We start from the raw sequence: 23,547 nt of genomic DNA on the forward strand, positions 1-23,547 counted from the left end.
AATGCATTACTAAAATTTGGATGGAACCATAAAAAGACCCCAAACAGCCCAAAAAACAAAGCAGGAGACATGACACTACCTGACTTTAAAATATATTTACTAAAATTTGGATGGAACCATAAAAAGACCCCCAAACAGCCCAAAAAACAAAGCAGGAGACATGACACTACCTGACTTTAAAATATATTTCAAATCTACAGTAACTGAAATAGTACGGTATTGGCATACCAACAGCTCTACAGACCAATAGAACAGAATAGATATCCTAGAAGTAAACCAAAACACCTACAGACAACTGGTCTTTTACAAAGGTCTCAGAACATGCATTGGAAAAAAGGCCAGTCTTTAATAAGTGGTGTTAGGAAAATCAGATATCCAGATGCAGAAGAATGAAACTAAACGCCTTTCTCTCACCATGTACTCACGCAGGAGATCACAGAAAGGGATAAGCCACTGCCCCACAAACACAAAGGGTCTTCAAAAGGTTCATGGAAAATGGGTATTATGAAAAAGCTTATGCATGGAATTCAAAATATTTTTGCAACAAAATAAACTCGTACTAGTGTACTAATGTGTTATAACATGGGTGAACTAAGAAAGATAAGACATCAATTTGAAAAGAGCCCCTATCAAATTGTGCTACAATTTGCATAAGAACAAACACCATGAGAAACAGTGACTTGATCAGCCCTTGTCCTGACTGTTGATGAACAACTTATTACTTTATCCCTTTTAGTATTTTTTTTGTCCTACTTAATACTATTGGTTGAACTCTGTAATTAACACACAATTAATCCTAGGTGTTTAAATTTAACTGAAAAATGATCTCTGTTAAATATAAGAGTGGGAATAAGAGAGGGAGGAGATGTACAACTTAGGACATGCTCAAGCTGACTTGCCCCAAATGGTAGAATTAGAAACGTGCCAGGGGATTCCAATACAATCCCATCAAGGTGGCATGTACCAATGCCATCTCACTAGTCAAAGTGATCAATTTCAGTTCACAACTGATCATACTGATACGTCTAAGAGTCAAAGGGATCACATAAACAAGACTAGTGTCTGCTAATACTGACTGATAGAATAAAAAAAAAAAAAGGGGGGGAGAGAATGATCCAACATGGGAAGCAGGATACACAGTAAACTCAGAATAAATATTTTTAAAAAACAAAGATTTTTTCATTGCTAGCAATAATAAAAAGTAAATGACAAAGGTTTTTAATGCAATTTCAAATGATGAGTATCAATTAAGTTTTGTGCAACAAAAGCATACTGGAATAAATACTGAACTCAAAGAAACCTCTCTGAAGAGGACATACTTATTTTCCCCTCTTAATCAGTTTCATTACCTTAAGAGTGATATCCTTATAATATTTAATAGCAAATCAGTTAGCAACAACATAATCTAAACACAGAAAATCCTCACACTTCCAAAGGCTGTCAGTTTGCCAGGTATCTGGATAAGATGTTGGGCTATAAATAAGCAAGTCAAAGGAATTCCTGAGATCCAAACTATCCCTGGCTAGTTACTCTCCACAACAGAAAGCAAAGGCACCTAAAGATTCACAGTCCAAACTAAAGAACCAGCCAGCAAAAGACATAACCCCCTTGGTAACACCATGCTGATATTGAGATTAGGAGCCAGAGATCACATATTCCGAAAACTTGAGATTGTTTTACATCTTTTTTTTTTTTTGACAGGCAGAGTGGACAGTGAGAGAGAGAGACAGAGAGAAGTGTCTTCCTTTTGCAGTTGGTTCACCCTCCAATGGCCGCCGCGGTTGGCGCGCTGCGGCCAGCGCACAGCGCTGATCCGATGGCAGGAGCCAGGTGCTTCTCCTGGTCTCCCATGGGGTGCAGGACCCAAGCACTTGGGCCATCCTCCACTGCACTCCCTGGCCACAGCAGAGAGCTGGCCTGGAAGAGGGGCAACCGGGACAGAATCTGGTGCCCCGACCAGGACTAGAACCCAGTGTGCCGGCGCCGCAAGGCGGAGGATTAGCCTAGTGAGCCGCGGCGCCAGCGAGATTGTTTTACATCTTAAAAGAATCCTTGTATGCTGAAACTGACCAGGGGCCTGTGTTGTGGTGCAGCAAGTTAAGCTGCCACCTGCAAAGCCAGCATCCTATACGAATCCTGGTTCAAGTCGCAGCTGCTCCATTTCTCACTGAGCTCCCTGCTAATGTGCTTGGGCCCCTGCTATCCACTTGGGGACCTGGATGAAATTCCAGCCTCCTAGCTTTAGCCTGGCCCAACAGTGGCCCTTGTAGCCATTTAGGAAGTAAACCAGTGGATGGAAGATACCTGTCTCTGTCTCTGTCTGTAATCCCATCTTTCAGATAAATAAATAAATCTTAAAAAAAAAAAAAAAAAGGAAAAGAAAAGAAAAGAAAGAAACTGACCAGCCTTTGTAGGTGAGCAAAAAACAATTCAAGGGATAAGAGATCAAGATCTACCACTTTTTCAGTCAAAAATGCCACTCACATGATTATGGTATCACTGGTTGCTATGGGCAAATCTAAAAGAAGGTACCAAGAAAATCCAGAATTCAGTGACAAAAGTTAGCTAGAACTGCCTTAAGCAGAGTTCTCAAAGTAGAGGTGAGAAATCTTTTAAACACAAGTTCCCCATCACCTTAAGATTCTAACTCTTCAAAGGAGCCAGAAGATACAGCCTGAACAGATCAGTTCCACAAAACTCTCCAACTCTGTTCTTTTCTCCAAGATCTAGATATAATATACTCAGAAGCCCACTTTACCTATCAAATACTGAGTCCCCTTCAGAACAATGTCCCGAGTGACTACTGCCATGGCATCTTGTCTATGCCCCTAGAGTGATGTTGTGTTGTTTCTTGTCCCAAATAAACTTACATCCCATTCTTGCTTCACTGAAGGTTTCTTCTTCTTTACCTTTAGTACTTTTCTTCCACCTCCCCGGGGACTGTAACGATTCACTCTGACAAACGACATCTAGGAGTAAAATAATATTAAAATTTTTAAACATAAGAAAAAGTAATAATTAAGCATCATTAAAGGGGGGAAAAAGACATCTAAGAAAAACAAAGTCTTCCAAGTCAGAAGAGTTAAGCAGGATGAAAGGAACAAGCTATCAAAATACTTAGTTCTCTCATTTTACAATTAATAGAAAGTTGGTATTAATAATTACAGTAAAAAAGGTTCTGAGACAACAACTTAAATATATTTGCTTAAGAAAGAGCTCTAGGAATGCAGGAAGTATGGTCTCAAGCTAAGAACTAAGACAGCAGTCATATGCTTTATCATCAGTTATACAATTTTACAATTAGAAAAGCTGCCAGTTAAATGCTAAAAATATGAAAACAAGGTCAAAGAAGGGAAGGGTAAAAGAGAGCTGGAGTTCTTTTTTATACATTCTAACACTCAAAATCACTACCAAGTACATTTGTGCCTACCTTACAACAAAGATTAGAGAACAAATGAGGTAGGATGCCACTTCTAATATATCTTTCATATGAAACTGATTATTGATTTTAAACTACAAATGTGAATATTGCCAGCATTAGCTTAGCATATTTGAGACAGAAATGCTAAGGCCTCTGGACCAAATATACAAAATTAGTGAAAGACCCACAATCCCTGAACACCAACATTTTACAATGTGTATATGGGAGAGCGAGTAAATTTTACAAAGCAACACAAATACATGACTCCTGCTCCAAGACCTCTTAACCTATCTAAATAATTACGGAACTTTTTAGCTGACTCCCTTACTCCAAATTAGCTTAATGACTCTAGGGGCCAGCGTTGTGGTGATAATGGGTAAAGCCACTGCATATAACACCCTACATCCCATATGGGTACTAGTTTGAGTTCTGGATTCTCCACTTGCAATCCAGTTCCCTACTAATGTACCAGAAAAATTGCAGAAGAAAGACTAATTACTTGAGCCCCTGTACCCATGTGGGAAACCTGGATGAAGCTCCTGGCTCCTGGGTTTGGCCTGGTTTAGTCCTGGCCATTGAGGTCATTTGGAGGAGTGAACCAGTAGATGGAAGATTCTTTCTCTCTCCCCCTCTCTTTGTCTGTCTCTACTGCTCTCTCTGTAACTCTGCTCCTCAAATAAATAAATTTTAAAAAAAGACTAACATTTTCCTTAAGTACATTTTTTCCTTTTTTTTAATTTTTACTTATATAAAGGGAAGAAATTTCATTTATTTCTCATATAAATATATATATTTTCAGTTGTTGGTTTTTGGTTTTTTTTGACAGGCAGAGTGGACACTGAGAGAGAGAGAGAGAAAGGTCTTTTTGCCATTGGTTCATCCTCCAACGGCCGCTGCGCACCGCGCTGATCCGAAGGCAGGAGCCAGGTGCTTCTCCTGGTCTCCCATGCGGGTGCAGGGCCCAAGCACTTGGGCCATCCTCCACTGCACTCCCAGGCCATAGCAGAGAGCAGGCCTGGAAGAGGGGCAACCGGGACAGAATCCGGCGCCCCAACCGGGACTAGAACCCAGTGTGCCAGCGCCACAGGTGGATTAGCCTATTGAGCTGCGGCACCGGCCTATATATTCAGTTTTAAGAGCATAATACTTCCCATCCTACCCACCCTCCTTCTTATTTTTCTTTTAATTTTTACAATGACATACTTTCTTTTTTATTTTTTATTTATTTATTTTTGCCAGGCAGAGTTAGACAGTGAGAGAGAGACAGAGAAAGAGTTATAGACAGTGAGAGAGACAGACAGAGAGAAAGGTCTTCCTTCCGTTGGTTCACTCCCCTAATGGCCGCCATGGCTGGCACTGCGCCAATCCGAAGCCAGAAGCCAGGTGCTTCCTCCCAGTCTCCCATGCAGGTGTGAGGACCCAAGCACTTGGGCCATCCTCCACTGCCTTCCCGGGCCACAGCAGAGAGCTGGACTGGAAGAGGAGCAACCGGGACTAGCACCCGGAGTGCTGGCACCGCAGGCGGAGGATTAGCCAAGTGAGCCACCATGCCAGCCATAATGATATACTTTCAATTTACTTCACAAGTACAAGCTTAACCCTCCACGAAATAAAGAATTCAACAAGTGGTTAGAAAAACCACTGTTTCGGCCGGCGCCGCGGCTCACTAGGCTAATCCTCCGCCTTGCGGCGCCGGCACACCGGGTTCTAGTCCCGGTCGGGGCACCGATCCTGTCCCGGTTGCCCCTCTTCCAGGCCAGCTCTCTGCTGTGGCCAGGGAGTGCAGTGGAGGATGGCCCAAGTGCTTGGGCCCTGCACCCCATGGGAGACCAGGATAAGCACCTGGCTCCTGCCATCGGATCAGCGCGGTGCGCCGGCCGCAGCGCGCTACCGCGGCGGCCATTGGAGGGTGAACCAACGGCAAAGGGAAGACCTTTCTCTCTGTCTCTCTCTCACTATCCACTCTGCCTGTCAAAAAAAAAAAAAAAAAAAAAAAAAAAAAAAAAGAAAAACCACTGTTTCTCAAGAGTGTAGACAAGAGCTACAAACAAAATCAAATCTCAAAATGTCAATTTCTAACATTAATTTTTTTGTACTCTGTATACTAGTTACCAAAAATCAGGAGAAACATATATTTGTCTTTTGGGAACTGGTTTATTTTACTAAGCATAATGGTGTTCAGTTATAGTCATTTTGTTCCAAAAGACAGGATTTCATTTCTTTTTTATGGCTGAGTAGTATTCCGTCATGTTCATATACCACAGTTTCTTTATCCAGTCATCAGTTGATGGACATCTGGGTTGATTCCATATCTTAGCTATTGTGAGTTAAGCTGCTATAAACATGGGTGTATAGACAGCTCTCATATGATGACTTCATCTCCTATAGGTAAATTCCCAGGAGTAGAATGGCTGGTCGTATGGTAGGTCTATTTTCAGACTTCTGAGGGATCTCCATACTGTCTTCCACAATGATTGCACCAGGCAACATTGCCACCAGTCTACTAGCGGACCTTTTTCCCCACATCCTTACCAGCATTTTTTTATTATTATTATTTTTAGATGAGAAACATTCTAACTTGGGTGATGTGAAATCTCATTGTGGTTTTTTATTTCCATTTCCCTGATGGCTAGTGATCCTGAGCATCTTTTCATGTGTCTGTTGGCCATTTGTATTTTATCCTTTGAAAAATGCCTCTTCATATCCTTAGTCCATTTCCTAACAAGACTGCTTATTTTGTTATTAAGTTTCTTGAGCTTCTTATATACTGAACACTAATTCTTTACTGGATGTATAATTTGCAAACATTTTCTACCATTCTGTCTGTTGTCTCTTCGTTGAATGTTTCCTTTGCTGTGCAAAAGTGTCTTAGCTTGAACTGTTTAAATACAAGTCTAAATACAAAGGTCTAAATACAAGTGTTTTTCAAGAGTTTACCTTCAATCTTCAATGCTTTCTATCCTCCCTAATTAATCACATTTACTCTTTAAATGTGGTATCTAATTTCAGAGTTTACAATCCAAAAAGGAGATAAATCTCATACATGTTAGAGAATAACATTTAAGTGGAGATGATGATGATGACAGTGGTAATATAGTAATGATGGCATACTAACATACTGAATAATTAATATTAGCAAGGTATTATTCTAAACTTTTTACACATATGAGGAGACTTCAAAAAGTTTGTGAAAAAGTTGAATTAAATGATAAATTTAGATGTCGGCCAGTGGCATATTAGGTTAAGCCTCCACCTGTGGCGCCAGCATCCTATATGTGTGCCTGTTTGAGTCCCAGCTGCTCTATTTCTGATCCAGTTCTCTGCTAACATGCCTAGGAATGCAGTGGAAGATGGCCCAAGTGTTTGGGTCCCTGCACTCAAGTGGGAAAACAGGAAGAAGCTCCTGGCTCGTGGCTTTGGACCAGCCCAGCTCAGGCCATTGTAGCCATTTGGGGAGTGAACAAGCAGATGGAAGACATCTCTGTCTCTCCCTCTGTCTCTCCCTCTCTCTCTCCATAACTCTGCCTCTCAAATAAATAAATAAGTTTGTAAAAAGAAAAAAAAAGATAAATTTATTTTTGGTGAAAAAACTTTTGAGGGGCCAGCACCGTGGCATAGCAGGCAAAGCTGCCACCTGCAGCACTAACATCCCATATGGGCATCAGTTCAAGTCTCTGCTGCTCTGCTTCCTATTCAGCTCCCTACTATGGCCTGGGAAAGCGGTAGAAGATGGCCCAAGCTCTTGGGCCCGGGCACCCATCTGGGAGACCCAGGAAAGCTCCTTGATACTGGCTTCAGATCCATGCAGTTCCAATTGTTACAGTCATTTGGGGAGTGAACCAGCGGATGGAAGATTCTCTCTCCTTTCTAACTCTGCCTTTCAAATAAATAAAATAAATCTTAAAAAAAAAAAAAAGGAAAAAGACTTTTGAAATCCATGTATACTTTCTTTATAATATGAATTTTCAAAAAAATTTTGAAGATCCCTATTATTATCATCCTTAATCTTCATAATAATCCCATGAGGTGTTTACTGATTTTACAGACACAAAAAGAAACAAAGAGCTAATCAACTATGAAGGTTGCCCAATAGTAAGTAGCAAAAATACCAATTGAAAAGACCAGGAATCCAAAATTCAAAACAAACCCTTACATTTATGGTCAGTTTATTTTCAACATGGGTGCCAAGACAATTCAATGGGCAAAGAACGGTCTTTTCAACAACTGGTACTGGGACAAACAGCTATTCATAAGAAAAACAATGAAGATGGCCCAAACCTCACACTACATACAAAAATTAAATTGAAATGAGTTACAGATTTAAATGTAAGAGCTAAAACTACAAAACTTTTAGATGAAAATATGAGTAAATATCTTCATGAGCCTTGAGTTATGCAATGACTTCCTAGATATGACATCAAAGGCACAAGCAACCAAAGAAAAAATAAACTAGACTATGAACTATATTGAATCTGTTAAAAACTAATTAAAAATAAAAATAAATGGCCAGCGCCGTGGCTTAACAGGCTAATCCTCCGCCTTGCGGCAACGGCACACCGGGTTCTAGTCCCGGTTGCCCCTCTTCCAGGCCAGCTCTCTGCTATGGCCCGGGAAGGCAGTGGAGGATGGCCCAAGTCCTTGGGCCCTGCACCTGCATGGGAGACCAGGAGAAGCACCTGGCTCCTGGCTTCGGAGCAGCGCAATGCGCCGGCCGCAGCGGCCATTGGAGAGTGAACCAACGGCAAAAAGGAAGACCTTGCTCTCTGTCTCTCTCTCACTATCCACTCTGCCTGTCAAAAAGAAAAAAATAAATAAATAAAATAAAATAAAATTTAAAAAAATAAAATAAAAATAAATAACTAGTTAAAAATTTGAATTTAAAAATTTAATAAATCACCTTTCATCAAAATTAAATATTTTTATACTTCAAAGGAATAATCAAGAAACTGAAAAAGACAATCAACAAAATGAGAGGAAATATTTGCAAATCATACATCTGATAAAGGACTTGAATCTAGACTATATAAAATTATTACAATTCACCAATTAAAAAACAATTTTAAAATGAGCAGAGGTCTGGAATGGACATTTCTCCTAAGAAATGGCCAATATGCACATGAAAAGGTGCTCTACATAGTTAGTCACTAAGGAAATGCCAATCCAAATCACAAGATACCCACTTAGATGGCTATACTCAAAAGGATGGACAACAAGAACCAATAAGAATGTGGAGTAACTGAAATTCTCATATGCTGCTGAGAGTAATTTAAAATGCTGTAGGTACTTTGGCAAACAATTTGGCAGTTCCTCAAAATGTTAAGAGTTATCCAGAAATTCCACTCCTACATATAAATCCAAGAGACTTTAAAACGTGCTGCGGCCAGCGCCGCGGCTCAATAGGCTAATCCTCCACCTTGCGGCAGCAGCACATCGGGTTCTAGTCCCGGTTGTCTCTCTTCCAGTCCAGCTCTCTGCTGTGGCCCGGGAGTGCAGAGGAAGATGGCCCAAGTCCTTGGGCCCTGCACCCACATGGGAGACCAGGAGAAGCACCTGGTTCCTGGCTTCGGATCAGCACGGTGGGCCGACCACAGCGCGCCGGCCACAGTGCGCTAGCCACAGCGGCCATTGGAGGATGAATCAACGGTAAAGGAAGACCTTTCTCTCTGTCTCTCTCTCTCACTGTCCACTCTGCCTGGTCCAAAAAAACAAACAAAAAAAAAGTCACAATAAATTTTCAAGGCTTTAATATTACTTTTAACAGCCTAAAAGTAGAAATTTACCAAATGTCTACCAAGTACTTAATTTGTTAAATCAAATGTGGTAGATCTACATAATAGAATATTAGTTGGCAATAATAAAGTACTCATATATGCTAGAATATAGCTGAGCCTTGAACAACAGAACATACTATGCTGAGAGAAAAACTATAAGGCCACATATTGTATGATACCATTTATATGAACCCCAAATAGTCAAATTCACAGAAACATAAAGCAGATTTGTGGCTGCCAGAGTCTGGAGGGAGGAGAAAACAGAGTGTGACTACAAAAAGGGTATGGGGTTCCTTTTGGGGGATAATGAAAATGTCCTGGAATTAGATAGTGATAACAGTTGCACAACTGTGTGAATATCCTAAGAAACCTCTGAAATGTATCCTTTAAAGGGTAAACCTGATGGCACAAGAAAAAAGCCGTTATAAAAAAGGTATGATCCTAGGGGTTGGCTCTGTAGCAGGTAGTCACCCCCTGTGGTGCTGGCATTCCCACATGGGCGCTGGTTATTAGAGTCTTGGCTGCTCCACTTCTGATCCAGCTCCCTGCTAATGCATCTAAGAAAGCAGCAGCAGGTGTCCCCAAGTACTTGCAGCCATATGGGAGTGAACCAGCAGATGGAAGATCTCTCTCCCTCTGTAACTCTGCCTTTCAAATAAATAAATAAATAAATCTTTTTAAAAAGGTATAATTGCATAGCACAATGTACTATACTTTTTAAACAATTTTTAACATATTTTATAAAGTAGAAGAGAGATCTTTAAAGGTCCTCAACATTAAGAAATGATAAATGTTTAATGAAATGGGAATGTTATTTACCTTAATTTGACCATAACATATATTAGATACTTGCACCAAATAATCAGTGTGCCTCATAAATATGTGCAATTATCATATCGGTCTAAAATAAAATGGAATAAAAAAGATACAGAAAGTATGATAATTATTCAGAGAAAGAAATCTAATGTATTTTAACCACTGAAATTTCTAATTTATAGAAACAAAGGGTAACCATAAATGCCAATAAATCTCTACAATGAACCATATTTAAAAGGATGCTTAATGACAAGAAAACACATAAAAGTATAAAAAAGAGAATGCAGAACTATATATAACAGATTCTCAAATATGTTACCATATATACACATTATTAACAAAGCACTTATGTGTGCTAAGAGCTTCACATTTAATCCCACAACATATGAAGCACCTGTTGTCCTGAGAGACAATATAGCACAGTGGTTAAGAGTACAATCTGGCACTAGCCATCAGAGAAATGCAAATAAAAACCACAAGGGAGGATCTCCTCTCCTGGTTTCAACATGGCCCAGCACTGGCAGTTGAGGCCATCTAGGGGGTGAACCAACAGATGGAAGATATCTCTCTCTGTCTGTCTCTGTCCTTATCTCCCTGTTACTCTATTATTTCAAATAATCGCACCTATCTGTAGAGTAATGGTGACTTCTGATAGTAAATATAATGTACTCAAATGAAAAAAAAAAAAACAAACTTTTCCAAGGAAAGGTATATGGAAATTAAAATAAACACATGATCAAGTGTCCAAGCATTTTGCATGAATGTGGACAGTAATCAACTGCCACACAGCGACCACCTGTGAAAAAGGTCAGTGGCGACTCAAGGAACCGCAGGCAGTCTCTAGAACCTGATGGCGACCTGGGTAAGAAGCTGGAGGGAAGCAGGCTGGGGAGTGGCACTCAGTCTCACAACCACTGCAAGGGAATAAATTCTGGCACAGACCTGAGTGAGTCTGGAAGTGGATTGCCAAGTTGAGCCTCCAGATGAGGATGCAGACTGGCCAACACCTTGATTACAGCTTTGCGAGAACTCATTGTATTCAGCTAGGCCACGTTCAAATTCATAACCCACAGAAATTGTGAGATAATGCTGTGGCTTAAACATGGGGTGTCCCCTCTATTCATTCTGTAATCTAACTGCCACTGTGGCAGTGTGGTGAGGCAGGGCCTTTAAGAGGTGACTAGGTTTAGAGGGCTTACTGCCTTCCTCAGGGGATGGAGTTGATTCTCGAGGGACTGAAGTAGTTCCAACAAGGTAAGCTGTTATAAAGTGAGACTGCCCCTCATATTTGGCCTCTTCCAAACACGTCTGCTTCCCCAACCTCTACCGTGTTGTAAAGTAGCATGAGGTCCCCACTGGGTGCAGCCACTGATCTTGGATCTCGCAGCCCCCAGAAATGTGAGTCAAATAAACATCTTTTCTCCATTAATTACGTCTCAGGTATTCTCAAAACAGCAGAAAACAGACTAAGACAGAAAATAAATAGGTAGACATTTTAAGCTACCAAATGGTAATTTCATACATAGGAAACTGATTTTTCTTCTATTCTTCACAGAGTATGTTGGCTGCTCCCTATATATAACCACTTGCTTTCCATTAGATGCCTTCTCCTTTCATCCAATAATTGCTTTGGGGGCAGCTACAACATACCAGCATCTGGCTGGGAATCAGAAATAAAATAGTAAAGAAATCTATTATGTGGGGCCAGCACTGTGGTGGAGTGGGTTAAGTCTGAGATTCTGGCATCCCATATGGGTGCCAGTTCAAGTCCCAGCTGCTCCACTTCTGATCCAGCTCCCTGCTAATGTGCCTGGGAAAGCAACAAAGGATGGCCCAAATGCCTGGGTTCCTGCACCCACATAGGAGATGTGGAAGAAACTCCTGACTCCTGGCCTCGGCCTTTCGGTGAGTAAATGAGCAGATGGAAGATCTCTCCTCTCTGTGTACCTCTGCCTTTCAAATAAATAAATCTTTAAAAAGAAAAGAAAAAAATCTGCCTCCTCTCCCTGTTTCCCCCAGAATGTTTAAGCTGAGAGCCAAAGTACAAATAAAAGAAATGGAGAGAAAAAATGGGCAGGGGAAAGGCACTACAAAGAGTTTAGGACGTTCAGTTTGACCAACAAAGATCTGGGAGGCTGAGAGACTAGAGAAGATTTGAGAAAGAAAGGCAGCGGGCAAGTTAGGGCCTGGTGAGCCACGGCTATTTGAACACCACCTAAAGACCACAGGAAACCACTAACGGATTGATTTTAAGCAGGTAAATAGCAAACCCACTCTGACCAGGGTGGAAAACTGATCAAAGGGACACCAGAACCCTTCCCAAACACGATCTCCATCCCACCCAGGCATACAGAGCGCGTCTGCAACTCCACCTTCGAGACTTCCTCAAAAGTTTAATGGCTCCTCACGGTACAGAGAAATCCAACTTGAGATCCTCTCCCCCGTGAGGCCCGACTGACATTTCCACTCTTCTCACATCTCCTACACATCCCGAAGGCCAAGATCTTGCCTTCCCGGGCATTCCGATCACTCCTTCCTGCTTGGAACGGCCTTCAGACTTCCACTGCCTTCTCTACCAAGTTAACTGCAACAGACCCCTCCAAACTCAGTCAGGCGGCCCCTTCTGGCAAACCGCCTGATAACATCCACGGATTTAAAGATCCTCCCTGGCTCTCCGTACCCCGGGGGGTTTGTCTCCGTCCTGCTAGACAGCAAAGCCCTTGAAAGCTACAATCAAGTACCCCAACCTCTAGAGCGGTGTAAAAGCGCCCGAAAGCGGTGCGCCTGCGCACACTCGGAGAACGAACCAGACCCAAACACACCCTGAGGGACACCCTGAGGGGCGCCCTGAGGGACACCCTGAGGGGCGCCCTGAGACACACAAACGCTCTTAACTCAGAGCGCCGAAGCCGCGCTTTCGGGAGTAAGGGTTCCCGATCCAGGCTCCTGGATCCCCAGGAAACAAAATCAGAGACGCCACCACCGTTCTCCCCGCCCTGTGCCTGGCCGCGGCCCTCGGGCTCAGCGGAGTCGTGCTCGGTCACCTCGGCCTGCCTCGCCGTTTCCGGACTGCTACCTCCACAGCGACTAAAACTTCGCTCTCCAGAACCGCGGAGCGCGCCACAGGTTAACGCAGCCTACAGCTTCCGGTCTGTTGCTGGGTTACCAGAGCCCCGCCCCACGCCCTTGCGCACATCCGGCGAGCCCCGTGCGCGGGCGCCCGCCCCCCAAAGCCGTGCCAGGGCTCTGGTGTACCGGTGGTGGTGTCTCTGGCCGGCTTTGGGGGTTCAGGGCAAATCTTCGGAGGGTAGGCATGTAGTATTAGCTGGTGCCTCGAAAATTCTCCAAAAGTAAGGTATTTCTCTCCAAACTACTTTTCACATATCACATGTATTTGCTGTAACATCTACTTATTTACTTAAAAATGTTTCCCCAGAAACCATGCAGTATTCGATGGGACTCAAAATAGGCTAGGTTCCTGCCGTTAGAAAGCTTACAGCGTAGTGGCAGAGATCTGTCAACCACACAACGTAAAGCTAAAACTGACTAGTGCTAAGAAAAAACACATTAAATAGATACTAAGTTTGTTACTACAGAAACATTTGAATTAGCAAAGTTGAGATGCAAGGATGAGTAAGCCACCAGGGAAGGGGAGAGCATTCCCGCAGAGCCAGCTGATGTGCAAAGGCCTGGGGCGAAGTCTAGTGTGTCTGGAGTGGGAGAAGGGGAGAATGGTGTGAGGGAAACTGCCCTAATATGCCAGAGCCGGTACAGACAGAACTATGTAGGCGGTGTGAAGGCTTCTCAAAGCACAGTAAAACCAGGTCTAGTTTGTTTCAGTATAGCAATTTCCTTTAGCTTCTGGTTTTCTTTTTTCTTTTTCTTTAAGATTTTTATTTATTTGAGAGATAGAGTTACAGACAGAGGGAGAGACAAAGAGAAAGGTCTTCCATCTACACTGCCACAGTGTAGCTGGGCAGATCAGAAGCCAGAAGCCAGGAGCTTCCTCCCAGTCTCCCACATGGGTGCAGGGGCCCAAGTGCTTGAACCATCTTCCACTGTTTTCCCAGGCCATAGCAGAGAGCTGCACCAGAGGAGGAGCAGCTCCGACACAATCTGGGGCTTTTATGGGATGCCAGCACCACAGGTGGAGGCTTAGCGTAATACACCACAGGGCTGACCCCTAGTTTATGGTTTTCAACTGATAAAACACACAGGTGTGTGTGTATATATAAATATAAAGAGAAAGGGATAATAAAATGAATACTTAATTAATCTAAAAGGAGGCAGAAAGAGCAAAAAAGGAAACAAAGAATATAGGAAGTGAATATAAAGGAAATAGCAAGATGATGGACTCAATCAATTAAATGTAAATAGTTTAATGGCCTGATTAAAAGATGTGTCTTGGCCGGCGCCGTGACTCAACAGGCTAATCCTCCACCTTGCGGCACCGGCACACCAGGTTCTAGTCCCGGTTGGGGCGCTGGATTCTATCCCGGTTGCCCCTCTTCCAGGCCAGCTCTCTGCTATGGCCTGGGGAAGACAGTGGAGGATGGCCCAAGTCCTTGGGCCCTGCACCCGCATGGGAGACCAGGAGAAGCACCTGGCTCCTGGCTTCAGATCAGCGCGATGCGCCGGCCGCAGCGGCCATTGGAGGGTGAACCAACGGCAAAAAGGAAGACCTTTCTCTCTGTCTCTCTCTCTCACTATCCACTCTGCCTGTAAAAAAAAAAAAAAAAAGATGTGTCTTGTGAGATTGGGTTTTAAAAATTGCTATCTATAAGAAAATATACCCATTATGTAAATTTAAAGAAACAAAGTTTAAAGGACAAGGTGCAAAATACATATCACGCTAACACAAGTCCAAAGAAAACAGTAATGGCTTTATAAAGTGGATTTCAGACAAAAGAATATTGCCAGGGATGGTGAAGGAACCATTTAGTCAAAAGGACACAATAATCCTAAATAATAGGTATGTACCTGATAACAAACTCAAAAATGAAGCAAAAGCTGATAGTACTGCCATATAAAATGCAAAAGTCCACAATTATCAGCAGTTATCCTTTGAATAATTTATAATCCTTGTAGGAAGAAAATCATCAATTTGAACAATATTAGCCATCTTGACCCGACTGACACTCCTCCAACAATCAGCAGAATATACTTACTTCTTAAACGTATACAGGATGTTTAGAAGATGGGTAATAACATGGAACAAAACCAAGTTCCAATAAATTCAACAAGTTTCAAATCATAATAAATATAATTCTCTGACCACAATGTACTTAAATTAGAAATCAATAACAGAATGATTCTTCAAAACTCCCTCAAATTAGTTAGGGGAAACACACTTCTAAATAAGCCATTGGTATGTGTTCCCTCTCCCCCACCAAAATCCATATGTTGAAACTTAATTTCCAGCATAATAGCGCTAAAAGGTTGGGTCCTTGGAGTATAATTATGTCACAAGGTCTCTGCCCACAATGATCGTGACTTGTGCTGTTATAAAGGAGCTTGAGAGACCCTATTTGAGCCTTATGCCCTATTTGTCCACCATGTGAAGCCACAGTAACGAGACACTGAATCTGCTGGTGGCTTGATCTTGTCCTTCCCAACCTCCAGAAATGAGGTGTAAGTGGGGAGGAGGAGAGAATTATTTTTATTCATAAATTATCCAGTCGGAGGGTTTTTTTTTAAGGTTTATTTATTTATTTGAAAGAGGTAAGGAGGGAGGGAGGGAGAGAGAGAGAGAGAGTCTTCCATCTGCTGTTTCACTCCCCAGATAGCCACAATGGCCAGTGATGGGCCAGGCCTGAAGACAGGAACCAGGAGCTTCATCTGAGTCTCCCACGTGGGTGGCAGGAACCCAAACATTTGGAACATCTTCTGCTATTTTTCACAGTTCCTTAGCAGGGAGCTGGATAAGAAGTGGAGCAGCTGAGACACAAACCAGAGCCCGTATGGGATGTCAGCATCACAGGCAGCAGCTTTACCTACTACACCTCAATGCCAACACCTGAGGTATATTATTAATGCAGCTTAAACAGCCATTAATCAAATAAAAAATTGAAATATAAAATATGCTTCAAACTGCATAAAATGAAAATACAATACACTACAGTTTATAGAATGTAATTTAGACAATACTTAAGAGAGAAACTAATATCACTAAACAACTATATTAGCAAAAAAGAAATAGCTCAAATCAATGACCTTAGCTTCTACCTCTAGAAACTAGAAGAGCAAGTTAAAACCAAAGTAAGCAGAAGAAAATAAATAGTAAAAATCAAAGCTGAATCAATGAAATTAAAAAAGCGAAAACAGTAGACAAAATTGATAACATTGCTATGACATGGATATGATTTTTCCCATATCATGTGTAGGAAGCATGGCTCTCAGGGTGTTAATGTGAGAGGTGGTGGACCTTTAAGACAAGGGGCCCAATAAAATGCTCTTAGGTCATTGAGAGCCTTGCTCTCAGAAGGAATTATGGCAATCCTCATGGAACCCTAAGTTCCTGCCAAAGCAAGTTGTAAAAGTCTAAGCCTGACTCCCCCCACCCCAGTCTCTCTGTTTTTCCATCTTGTGAGTAATCTCTCACTCTCACACTCACTGCCACTGTGCCGTGCCAGCCCTCATGAGGTCCTCACCAGAGTCTAGTTTATGTCTTTGAACCTCCAGAAGATTAACCAGCCTTGGATATTTTTGATAGAGACAGAAAGCAAGCTAGTACAGAAATTAATTTTTAAAAAGACAGATTAAATTGATAAACCTCTGACCAATTGCTCAGGAGAAAATTTTCTATAAATTACCAATACCAGGAATGAAAGAGGTGATAATTCCATATTGGATTATCTTTCCAATAGTATGGAATCCTAGATTTGAAACATGTAGGTGATGATTGGCTTGCTGGAGGTTCACTGCTATATTTGTTGTGAACAACACCTGTTCACAACAGGTGCTGGGTGCAGGGGCCCAAGGATTTGGGCCATCTTCCACTGCTTTCCCAGCAGAGAGCTGGATCAAAAGTAGAGCAGCCGGGACTCTAACCGGCTCCCATATGGATGCCAGCACCAAAGATGGCAGTTTTACCAGCTATGCCACAGAGACACCCCCCAGTCATTTCTTATAAAAGTTTATATACCCCAGGCTGGAAACATACAATTAGGCAGATTTTTAGAAAACATAAAGGCTGAGGGGAACAGCATTATGGTACAGCCTTGTACCACCAGACGCGATGCCCAAATCCCTTATCAGAGTGCTGGTTTGAATCCTGTCTGCTCAGCTTCCCATCCAGCTTCCTGTTAATGCATCGAGGAAGACAACAGAAGATGGCTAAAGTACTTGAGCCCCTGCCACTACTTGGGCGACCAACATGGAGTTCTTGGCTCCTGGCTTCAGCCTGGATCAGCCCTGGCCATCATAGCCATTTCAGAAGTAAATCAGCAGATGGAAGCTATCTTTCTCTCTCTCTCTCTCTCTCTCTCTCTCTCTCTCTCTCACTCTGCCTTTCAAGTAAATAATAAATAAGTCTTTCTATTAAAAAGGCAAATGCAACAACTGGAAATTTGTACCAAGGATATTGTTCAGCCCACCCTAAAACTAGAAAAATCCCACCTGAAAGTGATCAAGGATTCCTTGAAGATTTGCTTCTTAGCCACGCTTCACCTCTAGTTTCTTTTTTTTCTTTCTTAAAAAAAAATTCATTTATTTATTTGAAAGGCAGAGAGATAGACTCTTCCATCTGATGGTTCACTCCCTAAATGTCTGCAAAAGGCCCCTTCTGGCCAGAAGCCCGGAACCCAATCAAGTGTTATGTTGTTCACAAGAGATTCATGGCCCCAAAACAATCTCAAATGCCTTTTTAAAGTTTCCCATTGATGTTGATTTAAGATAGTAATCAATTTGTCTTTATCATAATGAGTAGTTTCATGGAGAAATTCAGCTAACATCAATCTGAAATTGCCTTGTGCCACCAAATGGCCATCTTAAGAGTGCCAAGGGTTATCTAGTAAAGGATACATTTTTTCCTTTCTTCATTTCTCAAATCAGGCACTCAAACCTGATATTTTGTCATGGCCTCCTTCATTTCATCCAGAAATTAGCCTTTGGAGGGTTAGGCAGAGGCATAACCTTGGTTAGGGTTGCTTGTTTGGCAAAATGGTAGGCTGGAACGTTTCCTGTACATATTATCTCTCTTAGCATGTGCTTCAGTCTTTATAGTAGCCATATCACTAGGAAGTAGGAGTGTGTCTAAAAATGCTTTAACTTGTTCATTTCTGATGGGGTTCCAGCAAAAGTGAGAAAATCTTTTCTTTCCAAAGCATCATTTATTGCTCCAGCAGCTCTCAGACACATGTTCACTCTCTGGTCTTTTGTGATAAATTCTACCACTTGGATTTTACCTCAAGTAGAGGACTATATTTAGGATAAAGCTTAGATAGTGATAGCATTTATGATAACTCAGTAATCTCATTTCAGTTTTGAGGTATGAGACATTAACAAAAAAATATAAGCTCAATATTCTCAATGAGATTTGCTAATCAATCTGAGCAAGGCATAGAGAGTCCCCTAACTAAAGTAAGACATTCATGACATTCCCTGCTCTTGGTTAGCTCAGGAGAATTGCAGGATTTTGGTGTTGCTGCATTGAATTTAGGGTGTTGCAGCAGTGAGAAGGTGAGAGCAGAGAAAGTCTTAAGAGATTAATAGGGGGGCCAGCACTGTGGTAAAGCCACCATTTGCAGCGTCGCATCCCATATGAGCACTGGTTCAAGACCCGGCTGCTCCACTTCCAATCCAGCTTTCTGCTATGGCCTGGAAAATCAGTAGAAGATGACCCAAGACCCGGAAGAAACTCCTGGCTCCTGGCTTCAGATCGGTGCAGCTCCAACCATTGCAGCCAGTTAGGGAGTGAACCAGCAGATAGAAGACCCCTCTCTCTCTGCCTCTCCTTCTCTCTCTGTGTAACTCTTTCAAGTAAATAAATCTTTTAAAAAAAATTAAAAGAGCAGATACAACTTAATTATAAGGAGAGCCTTTTGAAACCTCAAGAGATATATTTCCTCTGGAGTGCATTTAATATTACAGTTCCACTTATATAGATATCTCTCCCTATTAAACTTGTTGTGTTGTCACAGAGCAGGAAGGAATGTTTTCGGATAAAGGGTGAAAGGTTTATAGTTAAGGGCTGGGAGATAGGAGGAAATCTGTGGTTATCAGAAATAGCTACCACACCTGTGTTGTGTTTAGCACCAGGAAGAATTGGAACAAAGACGGCAGGGTTTAATGCAGAAAGATTAGTATTGTTAGAAGGTATTTTCTTGTGGATGGGAAGGAGGGAGAGAAGGAGAGTGGAAAAGAATATTATTATGTTCTTAGAATTGTATCTACAAAGAACATTGAATCCGTTAAAAACTAATTAAGATTTTTTTTTAACTTTTATTTAATGAATATAAATTTCCAGTGTACAGCTTATGGATTACAATGGCTTCCCCCTCCCATAACTTCCCTCCCACCCACAAGCCTCCCCTCTCCCGCTCCCTCTCCCCTTCCTTTCACATCAAGATTCATTTTCAATTCTCTTTATATACAGAAGATCAATTTAGTATAAAGATTTCAACAGTTTGCACCCACATAGAAACACAAAGTGAAACATACTGTTTGAGTACTAGTTATAGCATTAAATCACAATGTACAGCACATTAAGGACAGAGATCCCACATGAGGAGCAAGTGCACAGTGGCTCCTGTTGTTGACCCAACAAATTGACACTCTAGTTTATGGCGCCAGTAACCATCCTAGGCTGTCGTCATGAGTTGCCAAGGCTATGGAAGCCTTCCAAGTTTGCCGACTCTGATCATATTTAGACAAGGTCATAAAAGACAGAGTGAGGATAGTAACCAATGATCCTAAGAGTGGCATTTACCAGGTTTGAACAATTATACAGCATTAAGTGGGGAAGAGGACCATCAGTACACACAGGTTGGGAGTAGAGCCATTGGTGGTAGAGTAGAGGTTATGATTACAAAGGAATGAGGCCCAAGTGCACTAGACAAGGCCTAGAACAAAGGACAGAGTCATTATTAGAGGAGCTAAGAAAGGTGCTGTCTAAGCTACAAGTAATTTTTCTGATTGAGAGGCAAATAGAACCTGACAGAAGGGGCTTGATAATAATCTGGTGGGCTTTAGGCCTTGTAAGTTAAGAGGCCCAGACCTATATATCTCTTCACATGGGGTATATCCTAAGGGAGGTGTGAACCTCCTAGGGGAAGGCACTCTGTTGACTTTCATTATTTGGCTGGCCTGGGAGGAGAGCTGGCCAGGTAAAGGCAGGTGGCATCTCTAACAAGAAATTTACAGTTCTGCCTGCAATGTTGCTGACCCTACTTGACCATCCCCTCAGCTGCAGTGGTCACTTTGGAAGTTGGGCTGAGTGAAGGGCTTTTCAGCTTAGAGCCAATAAGATCTGTGGCTCTGACCTGGGCATCCTTCGACTCCAGGGCAGGTCCATTACCAGTGATCCAACTCTTGGCAGAGCTGCCAGGGCTCTTCACAAGCTGACTTCTGCTGAAGCCCAGGCTTACCACATTGAAAGCCACTGCAGTGGACTGGCCTGTGGGTCTTTTTGAGGCAGATCACTGTACAGATCAGCCATTAATAGGCCTGCCACCCATTGCTTCTGATGCCGAGCTTTCTTTTCCTCCTGGTTTGTGTTAAAGCAGACCAGAGGATGCAAGTCAAGGGAGTGCCCGTGTTCCATCTCTAATCTTCGGTGGCCTGAAAAACTAATTAAGAATTTTAAAAATTAAAAAATAAGGTATTTTCTCATCTATCCAAAAAATCTCTTATAGTTAGATTTTTTTTTTTGCTTGTTTGCATGATTAGTCCAACTTTTACTAGAAATGTTTCAGTATGTCTCTTTTGAGACATTGCCCTACTTTCCTGGGTTGTGTAGTTCTTTTTTTTTTTTTAGTTTTTGTTATCTTCTTGACTCTCAAGTTTATTGTAGAAAGAGGGATTCCTTACACCCCTTTCTGGCTCTATGCCATCAGGTTTTGCCTCCCAGGATTTAGCATCTGAGGCTCCAACCAACATATGCATAAACTACATATCTCTGAATTACATGCTCTCAAAATAATTCCAAATCCTCTATGAATATTTGCATTTCTGTTTTTGGTTTAGGCAAATCTTAATTACAGCTTTAATTCATATCAGGTATAATGCTTAAATTCTACAGTCACCTGCGTATGTCCTTCATGGGAGGGATGGATCCTTAGAGGTGAATGGCATTGAGGATTTTAGAAGAGTTGTCAGGAAAAGATAGGGGGGCAACTAATATGGGCACTGGTTTGAATTCCAGCTGCTCCATTTCAGATCTAGCTCCCCACTAATGTACCTGGAAAAGCAGCACGATGCCTGAATGCTTGGGCCCTGTACCCATATGGGAGAACCAGACAGATTTCCAGGCTCCTGACTTTGTCCTGGCCAGCCATTGGGGCCATTTAGGGAGTGAACCAGAGGATGGAAGATTTTCTCTCACTGTCTTTCCGTCTTTGTCTGTAACTGTGCCTTTGAAATATATAACTCTTTAAGAAAAAAAAAAAAGAGCAGTGCGGTGGTGCGGTGGGGGCAGAAGGAGTCTAGAAAAGAGAAGAAGATGAAGGAGATGCAGGAGAGAGATCAGAAAGATAAAAGGGATGAAGCAGAACTGGATAGAGAGATCCAACCAGAGAACAAGAAGAGATAGGATTTACTGTGGAAATGAACTGATATTGATGTTTGCTTTTCAAATTGCTTATTAGCTTTCACCAAAGAACTGTACATTGAAGCAATTTTTAAATCAAAATTTCATTTGGAGGCTTCTGAACACCAGTCAAAAATGTTACCCACTAAGTGTGAAAAATCATAATTCCCTTCCTTCCTAAGGTGCTTCTCCAGTAAATAATTTTACTCAAGTTCTGTGTTCCTCAGAGTAGCTATTGAAAGCTCAAATCATATTTGGTTACGTTATGTTATTTAGTGAGATAGACACAAGAATTAGAATCACAACAAGCAAATATATCCAAAAAAAGGGGTTCTACCTAGAGGAGAATAATTGAACTTAGACAATCACATAATAGCTGGCAAGAGTTGGTTGAAAGTGAAGTGCATGCTCTTTGCATGTTGAGCCCCCAAAGTGATGGTTAGCTGCCTCCAAATGCAGACCTGGGAACCTCACCCCATGACACGTGGAACAATAAAGAGAGTGCTTCCTGTGGATCAAAGCCAAACTCTCAGAGCAAACACGCAGATGGAAGGATAATCTTATCAGGTTCTATTGGTGATTGTTGGCAAAGTTGGTCTGAATGAATGCCAGTCAAATGAAACCCACATTGGGCAGTGAGGCCAACTCAGATGAAAGGCTTGGGAGGCCTATGTGTTCTTCTCTGTGATAACACTTGTAGACAACACAAAACACAGCAAAATAAATAAATAAATAAACAGACCAAAAAGAAATGGCAAACCAAAGATGCCAAACAACAGGAACTGATAACAAAACCTAGATACCAAAATGAGACTGGATAGCCAAAGAAGTCAAAAATAAATGAGAGCAGAGGTCGGATGCAGTGCTGACCTCACACATCAGTGAACACCTCAGCAAATTACATGCGGTGAGGCACAAGGGGCCTGGCAGGTGCCATATGCGGTAAAGAATTGGGAGCGTAATAAGACAGGCAGTTCAGACAGTATGTCTGTGGAACCTTGGAAAATATGGAAATAAGTATAGATCACACAAGTTAAAATGAACAGAAGCTGTGTATTCAGAGCGTGCTGCATAGCAAGAGAGTTAGCCCCATTAATTGTGTTTAGCAAGACTCACAGGTAGGCAGAGGAGTAAGAAAGCTTTATGGTGAAATAAGGGGAAGTTTTAGGTCTGCTCTGATTGGGTTTTGGTGTGAGGAAGCTGAAGGCAGGCTAACTAGAAGCAGAAGAGTTTATGGTTTGAGGAATACACTGTTTCCTCTGGTAGATTCTGAGATAGAAGCAGGGGCAAACACTGGGGAAGTTGCCTCATTGAGCTGTTCCCAGTTCTACTGTGCATCTGATTCCCCGAGCTGATTGCAGCAGAGCTTGTGGCTCAGAGTCTGCCACTGCATATTTAGTCTGAGCAAACCCCCTGTGTGAATATTCAGTCTCTCATGGTGGAGTCTGGACATTGCAGGTACTGAAAACACTTGCTTAATGGGCTATATTTTACTTTTTACTTTTAAGCTATTGAACTAGCAGACATACAATAACCATTATTGCTCATATAATACTTTAAACTTTTTAATATGCTTCCATATACATCCTTTCCCCTTTTATCCTTAGGGCAATTTTGTGATACTTAGAAGTTAATTACCCAAGATCACTCAATGAATCTGGGCTCAAGTCAGGGTTAAATGTTACTACAGAGTGATCTGGAACACCATTTAAGTATAACTCAGGTTGTTTTGGACAACTATCACCTTTAATGGCTTTACAATAAGTGTTTTTGGTTTCATATTCTGAGAAAGG

At 41.9% G+C, this 23,547-nt stretch overlaps 1 protein-coding gene across 4 annotated transcripts in view; it reads right to left on the reverse strand.

Moving 5' to 3' along the window:
* SPICE1 (spindle and centriole associated protein 1) overlaps positions 1–13,151 on the reverse strand; it is a 71,543-nt gene extending 58,392 nt beyond the window's left edge. For 3 of the 4 annotated variants that reach the window (XM_062208208.1, XM_062208198.1, XM_062208187.1), the window contains exons 1-2: positions 13,053–13,151; positions 2,871–2,969 (exon numbers count right to left, since the gene is read on the reverse strand). In XM_062208208.1, coding sequence (XP_062064192.1) covers positions 2,871–2,969 — 99 coding nt within the window. In that variant the 5' untranslated portion in view covers positions 13,053–13,151. The remainder of the gene's footprint in view (positions 1–2,870; positions 2,970–13,052) is intronic. The other variant, XM_062208206.1, reaches the window with a different exon arrangement.
* Between the last annotated feature and the right edge of the window lie 10,396 nt (positions 13,152–23,547).

The sequence above is a fragment of the Lepus europaeus genome, chromosome 2 (genome assembly GCF_033115175.1).
Source record: "Lepus europaeus isolate LE1 chromosome 2, mLepTim1.pri, whole genome shotgun sequence".
Classification (NCBI taxonomy): domain Eukaryota; kingdom Metazoa; phylum Chordata; class Mammalia; order Lagomorpha; family Leporidae; genus Lepus; species Lepus europaeus.